This window comes from Mytilus californianus, unplaced genomic scaffold, assembly GCF_021869535.1.
Source record: "Mytilus californianus isolate M0D057914Y unplaced genomic scaffold, xbMytCali1.0.p SCAF_1, whole genome shotgun sequence".
NCBI classification, from domain to species: Eukaryota; Metazoa; Mollusca; class Bivalvia; order Mytilida; family Mytilidae; genus Mytilus; species Mytilus californianus.
In genome coordinates, this window is record NW_026262581.1 from 139,261,475 (window position 1) to 139,275,012 (window position 13,538).

At 31.9% G+C, this 13,538-nt stretch overlaps 1 protein-coding gene across 1 annotated transcript in view; it reads right to left on the reverse strand.

The window, feature by feature from the left end:
• Positions 1 to 3,160: 3,160 nt before the first annotated feature.
• Positions 3,161 to 13,538, reverse strand: part of LOC127736765 (hemicentin-1-like) — a 55,915-nt gene continuing 45,537 nt past the window's right edge. Inside the window, exons 23-25 of the mRNA XM_052247359.1 lie at positions 11,241 to 11,276; positions 4,610 to 4,684; positions 3,161 to 4,430 (exon numbers count right to left, since the gene is read on the reverse strand). Of these exons, the coding sequence (XP_052103319.1) occupies positions 4,214 to 4,430; positions 4,610 to 4,684; positions 11,241 to 11,276 (328 nt within the window). The 3' untranslated portion in view covers positions 3,161 to 4,213. The remainder of the gene's footprint in view (positions 4,431 to 4,609; positions 4,685 to 11,240; positions 11,277 to 13,538) is intronic.

The following is a 13,538-nucleotide window of genomic DNA, read 5'->3' on the forward strand; positions in this document are numbered from 1 at the left end:
ACACCTCATGTGCAATCCTTAACAGAAATGTTACCAGTAAATGTACATATGCATATCGGTCTAAATAAAATCTGTGGAAATCCTAAAGTCAATGTAGGGGTAGTACATAATTTAAGTGTCAGTTCAAACTCTTAGAAGTTCGGGGTATATAAACGTTGAAAATATGTCGCACAGCCCTATATTTTGACCTTTGAAAAAAATAGTAGTTCATATGAACTTTCTATTCTAGGATATATTTGTTTTCAAAACTTCATAGTAAAAGTAGTACATGTTTAGCCGTAAAAGGAGTTCCTATGGGACATTGCATTGTCGATTCTACAGAATTGCAACCTATAGAAATATTAAATTGAAGCTTTGGATTAAGTTAATTGTTAACACTAAAGGTACAATGACAAATGCAACAAAAGGCTCAAATAAGACAAATAAAAGCATTGTATGCCAAAAACAAGAAAATGAAACACTTATATGATAGACAGCAACAACCGAACTGATCAAATGTGTGGGGCCGTTGATTTTATTGCACTACAGTGTTCCTATTGTTCCTTTTTTTCCTCTTATAATTGATATGTTTCCCTTGGATTTGGTTTGCACCCTGATTTGCTTTTCTTAATCGATTCATGACTTTTGATCACCGGTATACTACATGTTGCCTTTTTTATCTACTGGCTCCTGAATGGGACATGCACAAGCATAAAATGTTACATGTTTGTTGGCGCGAAACGCTCTCTCTCATTCTGGAAAGTACAACATAAAAAGTCACTTGAAAAGGTCTTAACCATTAAGAAAATACAAACTGCATAAAAAAACAGTTTCTGAAAGCTTGTTCAAAGACAATAACAACTAATAAAAATCATGTGTCTTGTAATGGTAATGAAAATGTAATCAGTACACATCCAACGTCCATTGATTTATTGTAATTACGTAATTAACAGCCGGATAAGACATGACCGTATGAAAAAATATATGTATCAAGATATTGTAGAATTGTTTAATATGTACATATTTGTTTAACAATAACTGGTTTTAATTTACTGATAACGAAATTATTATTATATTTTATTCGAGAACAAAAAGAAAAATAGGAAAAATATGGCATACGTCATTGAGACACATTTAGCAACCCCTATAAAGAACAACAAACACAACAAGATACAAAACACAACGTCAAAAACAAAACATTGAGCAAAACTAACCACACCAAGACTCATAGCTCGACGACTTTGGTTAACCAGCCTAAACTACTACACAACATGAGATTATTTAGATTGTGGTGTATTCAGACAGTACACAGGACCTATATATTTGTGGAAAATCATAGTAATTGTTTAATAACAGACAGAGTTCAACAAATTGGCACTCATACCACATCTTCTTATACCTTGTTTTTCATTGTTACATGTTCAAATATGTTCATCTTCTGTACTAAATGATTATCATACAAAATCAAGGCGATCATTATATTCTTTAATTATTCAAAATGGACGATTTTTTATACTGCAATAGATTATTTATGCAAAACCTGTGATCAAGATATTAAGGACGAGTTCAACTCTATCTTGTGTATCCGGCATGGATAGATTTGCGGAAAACGATCATTCTACATGATTATTACTATCATAATATGTTAGTAGTGAAATGTACAGGTGGACGTTAAGTGTAAACAGGAATAAAACAACAAGATATGATCAAAATAATGTGTTTTAGTATGAGGCTTTCCTTTTTTTATAATAAAGGTCAACTTGTTTTATAATGTTCTGTCCAAGTTTCATAATGAGGGTCAATTTGTATTATAATGAGGGTCAACTTATTTTACAATAAGGTCGAGCTTGTTTTACAAGAAGAGTCAACTTGTTGTATAATGAGATTAAACTGGTCTTTTAATGAGGGTCAACTTATTTTATAAAAAGGTAAACTTATTTTACAATGAGGGTCAACTTATATTATAATTAGGGTAAGTTTGTGTTAAAATGAGGGTCAACTTATTATTTAGTTGGGATGAAAAAGTTTTATAATGAGGGTAATTTGTTTTATAATTAAGGTCAACTTGTTTAACAAAAAAAGTCGACTTATTTTACAATAGTGCGAACTTGTTTTAAAATTAGAATCAACATGATTTGATATAATAAAGAAAAGCTTTATTGGCCCTAGAAAAACGGTAGTGACAAACTAACATTTTCTAAACTAACCACTTTCTATTATAAAATTTTTGACAAAACATGTGTTATTTGTAATATTAGTACAATAACTTTATTATTCTGTTTCCGAAATTGAAGTCAAATGTCACATTGAGGTTACTGCTTTCTAAGGCATGAAAAACATTAAAAAAAAGTAAATCATATGGAAATCATAGAATATACTGAAATGTAGTATAAGACATGTTATATGCATATGTCATTGTTTTATCCGTTTGACGTGATTCGGTACTTGTACATCCCGTTAAATTGTGTTATTGTGCTAAGGTAAATGTGTGTATTCTTGTCTTTCATTTTTGCTTATGTGATTTTTTTTTATATGGCTTTCTGTTTTTCACTATTTACATTTTTTTTTAAATTTGTTTTTATTAGTGATTAAGATTATAACACACTGTTGACTGTTGTACCCTTATTTTTTACATTTTACCTATTAGGTCTGTTTGTGTTGTTCACACATCTTTGTCAATATCATGGAATTTTATGCGACTATCATTCTGATAGAGGTTTAGCTAGCTATAAATCCAGGATTAATTTACAATTTTCTTAATACGAAAATGTCTGTACCAAGTCAGGAATTTGACAGTTGTCCTCCATTCGTTTGATGCGTTTGAGCTTTTAATTTTGCCATTTGTTTAGGGACTTCCCGTTCAGAATTTTCCTTGGAGTTCTGTATTTTTGTTATTATACGTTTTACCTAAATTCATACGTCTATCAATATGAAGATTGTAGAGCTGAACCAAAGGTTTGTTAAATCGAGTCTAGTTTAGCGATAACGTTGACAGTGAAGGTACGAGTTATTTAATCTTTTGTATACGTTCAAACTTTTTTTGTTTATATTGTAGATTTACCAGAGTTAGTTATACAAGAGGTCAAACATTTCATTTTGAACACGTTAATCTTAAGTAGTGATAAGATAGAAATAGCTCGTCTGTGTATACAATGAATTAATTAAAATAAATGAAAACATATAAAACTTATTAAATTTATTCAGATATATGTTACATGAATTTAAAAGTTACCATTTAAGCAAAGTGTTAAAATAAAATCAAAAAGAAACAACATACACAAATGTTTTAAAACATTGAAACACACAATTAGAAAATGAGACTAAAGATAACCAAACAACACATTATTAAATCCACAGACAATAAAAACTATGATTAAAGAGGCATTAGCTGTCAAATTCATGTTCACCATTCCGACTCAAAATCAAATATTTTAAATTACATAACGTACTAAAGAAACAATTAGCAATGCATGGACTCGTTAAAATGTATCAGTTTCATAAGTATTTTAGAATAGACGCCAAATAGTAAACAATTTAGTTGATCTCTAAGGCATTTGTATTGTTGATGAACTGATGCGGACATAAATATAAAGGCAAGCACGTGAAATCGTATAATGCCATAGGTTAAAAGTATTGTAAATCATCAATATTTGAATGGGTGTATGTGTGCAGAATCAGTCAACGAAAGGAATCTTTGTGCGCAGATTTTGACAAAATGAAAGAAACTTGACTGCTGAAATCCAAGTTTCCTTTTCACAACTCCACTTTGATAAATGTTTTAAACAAAATAAATATTAGGTAGATAATGTCCCTTGAAATTTATAGTACCTTGCAGTTTATGAAAAATATTATTGATGATTGTTTTTTTCTATGAAACATTGCCTCGATATCCTTGCATTAAAAGTATACAAAGTAGATAGTTCTGACAATATACTTTTCTAAAACTTTTAACATATTTCTCTACAACCTAAAGCCTTTATGTTACATTAACACCTACTTTTCTCTATGTAGATACAATCATATTCCGTCAAAAAGTATGTTACTCTAATGACAAATAATTGTAATATCATTCACAACTGGTATGCCAAACTTTGTATGTCATGCTTACTATAACAACGCTTTATCAAAATGTTCAGTTCCATTAGTACACACAATATCTTATATGTCAAACTTCTCATGTTCAAAATGAATTCTTCACCGGTCATTATATCATGCTCATGATCACTCAATACCCTCAATGTTTCATGTTCTCTATGTTTTGACCTAACCGAGGAACGTAATACCTCACATCGTCTTTTTCTAAAATATATTCATTGTCACGCATCTGCTGATCTTGAAGACGCTTGTTCTTCTTTTTCTTTCTAAGCCATCGTCTTCTACGCTCTTCTTCGTCATCATATGTGCAAGTTATATCAGAATATGTGTTGTCACTTGCTAGTTGTCTTTCATCACTGTAAGAAGACGATGTTATGAGTTCTATGATATTATCAATTTGATATGAGACTGAGCAACTATTAATAAAAATATATTACATAAACAAAGCAACATAACATTGTGTAGTAAAAAAACAACTGTTTTAAAACAAATTAAATTAATGACTTAAGTATTAGAGAATGAAAATTCTACTTACGGTTGTTTGAAATCTTCAGGCTGAAGGACCTCAAACTTGTTAATGTCAAAGTCATAAGACGTGTCAGAGTATCGACTAGAAAATATAAAATTTAAAATTAATTAACAAACTAATATTTACTAAGAATCAGATGTCAATTATGATAATATGCCTACCGAAAGTCATGCTAAGAAAAGATACTAAGGTGAAGCTTAGAAAATATGCTTAAGTCGTTATACTAAAGAATAATATCTGAAGGTTAGACAAAGAAAGGGTGCTTACCTAACTTTTTGCTAAGAAAGGATGCATACTCAATGTCAAGCTGATAAAAGATGCTTACGATGCTAACATACAAAGTTCTGATTCATTGCCTGGTTTTTGCGCTACTTTTCGTCCTTTTTTATGCTCTTAATCTTTTTATAAGCTTTCGATGTTCCAATATATTGGCCTTGCACATCATTGAAGAGACATTGATTGTCGAAATGCGCATCTGGTACAGAAAGATTGGTACCGTTTTGTTATAACTAAGTTCAGGCTCAATACACACACCTGATTAAATGGGCATTAACTGTGCACCACTTATTGCGGACTTGTTTCTGTACAATGATGTCATGAGTTACAATTTATGACAAAAATCAGCAGAGACCCATCAAAACAACATCTGATTCAAAAATTTAATAACACTTTTAGATATTTAGATGATATATTGGCTCTCAATAATTACCACTTCAGTATGTATGCTAAAGAGATTTATTCGGCCGAATTGACTTTAAATAAAGCTGATACTAACAATGAACACTCCCCTTTCCTGGATCTTGATATGTATATCTATAATGTTTGCTAATATGCTTGGTCTATATGCCATTTTGTGCTTCTTTGTTACATACAGGTATTTGTTTTTTGTTTTTTTAGTGATTCAGATTATAACACAATGTTTACTACTGTACCCCTATTTTTGACATGTTTACCTATTATGTCTGTTTGTTTTGTTCACACATCGTTGTCAATATAATGGAATTTGATGCGACTGTCATACAAATGAGAGGTTTAGCTAGCTATTAAACCAGGTTCAATCCACCATTTTCTACATAAGATAATGCCTGTACCAAGTCAGGAATATGACAGTTTTTATCCATCCGTTTGATGTGATTTTGGTTTTGATTTTGCCATTTGCTAAGGGAATTTCCGTTTTGAGTTTTTTAGTGATTTTACTTTTTAACGAAAAGCTTAATATCAAAATTTATGATAAAAGAGATGATTTTTCATTTCCTTTTGTTAGTTATACATTTTTACATTTTGACGTTCCCTTGTCGCCATCTTATGATGTTTATATATCTCAACTTGCTCGATTCGCTCGTGAATGTAACAACGTATTTGATTTCAACGAAAGAAATCTATGTATTACTGAAAAATTATTACACCAGGGCTTTCGATATCACAAACTGGTAAAAACATTTACTAATTTTTATCATCGGTACAAGGAAACATTTCTAAATATAAATCAACATGCAGATATTTTATACGTTCAGGTATTTCACATCTAATATTTTATGGTTATATACTTTACAAAGCACAAAATGTCAGCATTCACCTCAAAAGCTAACCAAACCTTTAAAAAGACTTATTCGGAAAGGATATAGTTACGATACTGTTGTCAAGTCATTAAGGATTGCATAGTTTGGTATTAATATTGATTCACTCATTTTGTCTTCGCGTCGAAAATAAACACATTGATTCTAAAAACCCGTTGTTGGCATAATACGGGTTATGTTCTTCTTATATATTTTATGATGGTATGACACTAACAGGAACAATTTCACTTGACTTTCATATGATGAAGACATAATCTTTCAATCAGTTTAATTGAGGTCTGTAGCTGGCGTGTCAGCAACTGCTAGTAGTTTCATTTCCTTTGTTCATTTATGTATCATTGTCATTTTGCTTAGTTTCTTTTGTTACCTATTCTGACATCGGACTCGGACTTCTTTAAAACTGATTTTTACTGTGCGCATTCCTATGTGTTTCTTTTTTCTATATTGGCTAGAGGTATAGGGGGAGGGTTGAAATCTCACAAAACATGATGCACCCCGCCGTACTTTTGAGCCTGTCATAAGTCAGGAGCCTCTCGCCTTTGTTAGTCTTGTATGTATTTTAATTTAGTTCATTTATATGTTTTTGAGTTTAGTGTGACATCCATTTTCACTGAACTAGTACCCAATATTATTTAGGGGCAAGCTGAGGAACATCTCCGGGTACGGGATTTTCTAGCTGCGTTGAAGACCCATTGGTTGATTGCGGCTGTTGTGTGCTCTTTGGTCGGGTTGTTGTCTCTTTGACATATTCCCCATTTCCAATCTCAATTTTATGAAAAGATGTGAAGGTGATGGTCAGAAGGAATAATTGCTGAACGTCAGGCTAAGAAATGATGCATACCGAATTTCAGTCTAAGAAAGGATACATACTGAAGGTCAAGCTAAAATAAGAAGCTGAGGGCAGGATAAAAACAAGTATTACATATGGTGTAGCATTCTACTGTTTTCATTGGATATGACGATCACGTATTTCAAAGGTTATTTTACGTATCTGACGCCTTGTTTCTATGTTTACGTATATTGACGCTATGTTTCTATTGATATGCATATTGGTGGTCAATATAAAAAAAAAATTGCTAAATTTAGATTTATGACGTCACGACGTCACACATAACAACCACGGAGGAAGCGCCGCATCAGAAAAGGAAATTTGCAAGTTTATCAGGAAATTTCAAGAATTTTATGTTAAATGCAGACGATAAGAATACAAGAATGCTAATTCAACAAGCTATGAAGTTGTTAAAAAAACCAAACAAAAATGATATTTTCAATGACATGTTAAAATTCTTGCAAAATACAATTTAAAAATACACGGAAAGAACATTGAAGTCCATCTTCCTAATACATTATTTACATATGTAATATAAAAATTAATGACTTTCACTCGGTCAATACGTTATATATGACCCTTTAGTTCATATTGACATCGGTCAGTATAATCTGAACAGGTCCATATATAACGTATTGACCTCGTCTAAAGTCCATAGTTGATAAATGTCTATACCAGTCTTAGAAAAGATGCTTACTGAAGGTCGGGTTAAGAAAGGAGGCCCACTTATTTTCAAGAAGGAATACTTACTGACGAGAAGACCCAGAAAGGACGCTTACTAAAAGTCATTTAAGAATAGGATTCCTACTAAAGGTCCGGCTACGAAAGGAGTGATTAACGAAGTCAGGCTTAACACAGTGCTTACTGAAAATCAGACTGAGAAAAGATGTGAAAGGGAGATTACCAACAGATGCTAATATCAAGCTGAGAAAAGATGTTTATTATATCGGGCTACGTAGTATATCTCCAGAAGGACAGGCTTGGAAATGATGCTTACTGAAGTTCACTCCAAGAAAATGTGATTACTTAGGTTCAGGCTACGGGAAAATGCTAAGGTAAGAATAATAAAAGATGCTAAGATTAGGTTAACAAAAATGCTCAAGTCAGGCTAAGTATGATACTTACTAAATGTTAGGCTGAGAAGGATGCTTACTCAAAATCAGGTGGAGAAAATTTAATAAGATAAGACAGATGAAGGATGCTAATTACCGGTTACGTAGGACACTTGCTGAACGTCAGGGGCGAAAAAAAGATGGCCTACTGAATGTCAGACTGAGAAAACATGTGCATGTCGAGATAAGATAAGACGCTTAGGATATGACAAGAAAAGATACTTTCCGAAATGCATGCTAAGACAGGATGCATACTGAATGTCAGACTGGGAGAAGATGTTCATGTTGAGCTAAGAAAAGATGCTTAGGTAGGATAAGGACACATACTTACCAAAAAGCATGCTAAGAAAGGATGCACACTGAAGGTCAGGCTGATTAAAGAACTTAAGGTCAGGCTTCGAAAAGATGCGTAGGTCAGGCTTGCAAATATGCTTACTGAAGGTCAGTATAAAAAATTTTGCTCATAAAAGGTCAAGTTAAGAAAATTGAAAAACTTAAAGCTGCGACTATTACACTAACAGGAATGGAAACTGATCGATCTGTTGAGATTTCATTGCCCCGATAGTGGTTTTTGAATTTTTGTTTTGATTGACAGCTTATGGTGTCACGTAGGTGAAAAGTAAAATCACAAAAATACTGAACTCTGAGGAAAATTCAAAATGAAAAGTCCCTAATCGAATGGCAAAATCAAATGATAAAACACATCAAACGAATGGACAAGAATTAGCATTCGGTACATGAATAGATTTCGGCAAACAAGTCAGCATATATAGAATACTGTTAAAATTGGTGGATTTGAAAAAAAATAACTATTAAATTAATTAGTTTAAATGCAAAAAAATATAAATTGTTTACGAAAAATTATTAATAAGTAGTCAATATATTAGTGTTGAAAATAAACCAGATATAGTCGAAATGCCTGCGATTTACTTGACCGCTAAGAAAACAATGAGTCAAAGGTTAACAGATCATAATTAATCCTGATAAAATTAATAAGTGTGGAATAAAAGCAATGATGACAATTTCAATTCATAATTAATTCATTTAACAAAAGTTACCCGGGTCTCATAAAAAGTGACAATAAAAATAGGCAAATCCAAACTTTAACCTATAAATATGATTTTACAACAAACCGAACTGTTTTCAATCAATAGTTTTAAGAAATTTTATGAATCATATACTTTTTTCCACATCGTCCCCACGCTATTTTCATCCTGAAAGTTTCAATCTTTATATGTAATTTTTTACACTTAAGACGGGATTTGGTGATTAATAACAACTGTCAAAGATCGAGATATCTTTTATTATTATAGTAATCATGTGTATATTAAGGATTATCATTTGGAATAACTATAAAATAAAAAAACAAATTACCGAAATTATAAGATCAAGGCACGCTGTCACTGTCTAAACAATATGGCGTATCGATAAATAGCGCAGGTAAAGTCTCGTTCTAATGACCGTGATGTTGATATTATTACACTGATTGGTGTAACGGTTTCCAGTCCCGTTAGTATAATGGTCCCAGCTTAAAGTCAGTTATGTACTTATTCAGCCACTAAATGTTACTAACATACACTTGCATGCCCTTTACATTTGTAATTTAATGCCAACATAAGGGCGATCGAGTAAATCCCTTTTTATAATACCTTTCGTATGACAGGTATACTTATGAATTCGAAACATAGTTTCTATTTGAATGTATACTTTGCTTTGAACTCACAAAATAAAAAGAACAGCCTCAATATTTTGGTATTAAAATTTACAAAATTAAAGAAAAAAAATGGTTCGAAGTCAAAAAATGAAAGGTATCACTTATTTCAATGTTCCGTCTGAACGTCATCCTCAGTGTGTTCATGTTTATCAGTTTCTACATTGAATAAGGCGTACATCTATTTACAGTTCTTATATCTATTTACAGTTACGGAATATTTAAAAAAAAAAGCTATTTTCAAATAACAAAAAAAAATCAATTTAGGTCAAGTTACAGTAAATGGGCTATGTCACAGATTTTCTTAAAATTTGGCATACACCTTTGGCTCGATGAACTATCTGAAAATCGAAAAAAATTATGCCTTTATCTATTTTTCCCCTTAAATATTACTAATTGATTTTTGTTTCAAAACAGATGTCCATTTGTATAGAAAGCACATAGAAAGCACATAAAATCGGCGAAAAACGCTCCTTTTTACTCCATCGATTTTTTATAAAAACTATGTTGTTGATACAAAAATTTCGTTTTTAATGATGTACAATAATAATAGGGTCACCGATCTCGATTTTACGGTATACATCAAGCAAAGTGGTGTACTTCGTGAAAAAATAAACAAAAACGTTTTTTACTACTGAAAAGGTAACGGATTTGTTAACACACCAAAATCGTCAAAAGAGATACATGTATTTTTTTTTTCGATTATCAGATATAATTCAACGAGCCCAACTGATAAGCAAAATTTTTACCAAAATCTGTGACATATCCCATTTACTGTTCCTTGACCTTAAAACAAACACGAAAGATCAACATGACACACATTTCGCAAACATAAGGTGACTACAGAAAATACAGAGAACTCTCATTGAAACAAAAGAAGGGGTACGAATAATACACGGCCATAATTGTAAAGCATTCAAACAACAATATATAATTATAATAGTAAATAAAGACAGCATTCTAACATCAAAACAAAAAACCTGCATTTTATAAGGGAATACATTATCCTATATTTACACCTCACAAGCTTACTGATCGATGCTTAATGATAATCATGGAATTAAGGCCGTACTGCTGTTGGTAATCTGCATTCTCGTTCGTTCTGTCTCTAAATCGGTTAACTGGTTTATTTCATCTGTTTGTTTGCTTGAAATGCAATATTTTATTGTTCGACCATTTGTACTAGTTAGGGAACCTAACAAAATATTTTCTAAACTTTAGGCGATAGAGCTTAAACTATTGTTAATGTACATCGACACCTGTTTTTGTTTACTTCTCGTCGTTTTTGTCGTATCGACATATACTCTGAAACTACTTTTACCAGAGGCGGGACAAGAAACAAACATGTAATGAAAAACTTGAAATGTGTCACACCGAATCAATAGATTCCAACATCAAATATAATTACCTGTACTTATTACTATTCTTGCGATGTTTTGTTCGTCTGAAAAAAAAAGATTTTCAACTAGAAAAATGATACAATTCGATGGTAAACACAAAGATTTTTTTCTACTATTGTGGAAGAACATAATAACTAAATTCATGAATAGCGATCAAATTAGGCTGTATCCCTAACAAAGTGATATCAAATGGTAAATCATAAACCTATGTTTACCGTAATGTTGATACTACTTACATGTTTGTATATGGAGATACGATCTAAGAAAACCTTGGAATAACGTCACCATTTTACCCCTGTAATATTATCTTCTTAAAATAGTATATATATACGAAAACAATAATTGATTGTCATCATTAATTCTTACGAAGTAAGAATCTTGCATGTATATGTTCTTTATCGGTTCCCTTTTTAGTGTACCACACATTGCCTATGTCACAAAACGTATTCCTAGAGCGTTGCCAAAGACGGTTATTTTCAGGATGCAGTTTGAAAATAAGGTTTTTTTTAGAACAAATTTGCTAATGCACAAATTATGTCTGTGACGGGACATCGATTTGTTAACTCTATGGCTGTTTCCCATCATGTGTCTGACCAAGAAATGGAAGAACAATTCAATCTGCTGTTTAAACAATTCATTCGGGTTTGAGCGTATAGGTGAATGATTTACTCGTTAGCATTGATCTGGATTGTAATATTATGCTAATGGTACGGCTATTCTTTTTTCACATTCAGATGCACGAATAATTTCTAGAAAGCTATCACCTATGTTGCAGAAATGAAAAGATTGGCTTGTTGATAATACATTTTTTCTACATTTATGAAAGACTGAATGCAATTTCTTTGGAACAATGAAGGTATCATTTTGGACAATTTTTTTATCTGGAGAACAAGTTGTTGATAATATTATTAAGAAGGATAATCAGCGACTCAAAGTTTAATATAGATATAAAGAATGTTTTTTTCAACAATCTAGAAAAACATTGTGTACTGCATTATTACAATGTCATCTTGATTATGAATATGCTTGTTGGTACATACATTATGACACATCCTCTGATGTAAGTTGATATATATGTCAAGTATAAACTTTGAAATCATAACGGTTCTCAAGATATAGAGCGGACACAATCTTAACCATATGACACGGGGCTGTGAACTGAAACCACGGTTTTTGACTCTGACCTTATATCTAGGACGTTCTACATATATAATGACTCACCCTCTGGTGTTGGTTGATATACATGTCAAATATAAATTTTGAAATCATAACGGTTCTAAATACATAGAGCGGGCACGAACTTTACAATAGGTCATGGGGTTGTCAGCTGAAACCAAAAGTTGTTGACCTTGACTTTTGACCTAAGAAGTTGTACATACATCATGACACACCTTCTGGTGTTATTTAATAAATCTGTCAAGTATGAACTTTGAAATAATAACGGTTCTCAAGATATAGAGCGGACACGATCTGTTCTCAGGACAAGGGGTTGTCAACAGAAAACAGAGTTTGTGACCTTGACCTTTAACCTGGGAAGTTACACAAACATTATGACACACCCTCTGGTGTTAGTTAATGTACATGTCAAGTATAACGTTGGTCGGCTTGTTGTCTCTTTGACATATTTCCCATTTGCATTCTCAACTTTAATAGTATATTGCTAGGTTAAATATTTCATAATGCATAAGCCATTTTTCCTAATGTGTAAGGAAAATTAAGGTAAAATAGGGGAGGGGTCAAAATATTTCAAAACTCTGAAATAGAGTATACATTAAATATTAATCTATTGAACATGTGTAATTTAAATATAAAAAAAAACAATTGTTAAACTAGAATATAAGTAATTAGTCTTAGAATATGTTTATTTTAACAAAAAATCAGGAGCTATTGATGAATTAATTGATTAAATGAGCTGCTTGGATGCTTGGATAACTGTACTGAATATCAAGCAGAACTAGGTGTATTAAGCATTCCTAGTTGGGAGTCCTGATACATAAATTTTGATTTAAAACAAAAAGGAAGAGACCTTTACATATGCCTATGACAAATGGGACGATTTCAACTTCACAACTATCAATTTCCCATTTTTCAGCAGTACAATACCCTCTCTACCATCGTATGAAGTTTAAATATCTCAGCTGATAGTTTATGTCCGTGTATGTTTACACTTTACGGAATTCATATACAGGATTGTGCTCCTTAAGCTAAAACTGCTCGAACAGAGTCATGAGGAGGGAAAATTAAAAAGGACACTCCGTAAATTTTAGGAATACCATCACGAATTGGTTGATCTATACGATGTGTCT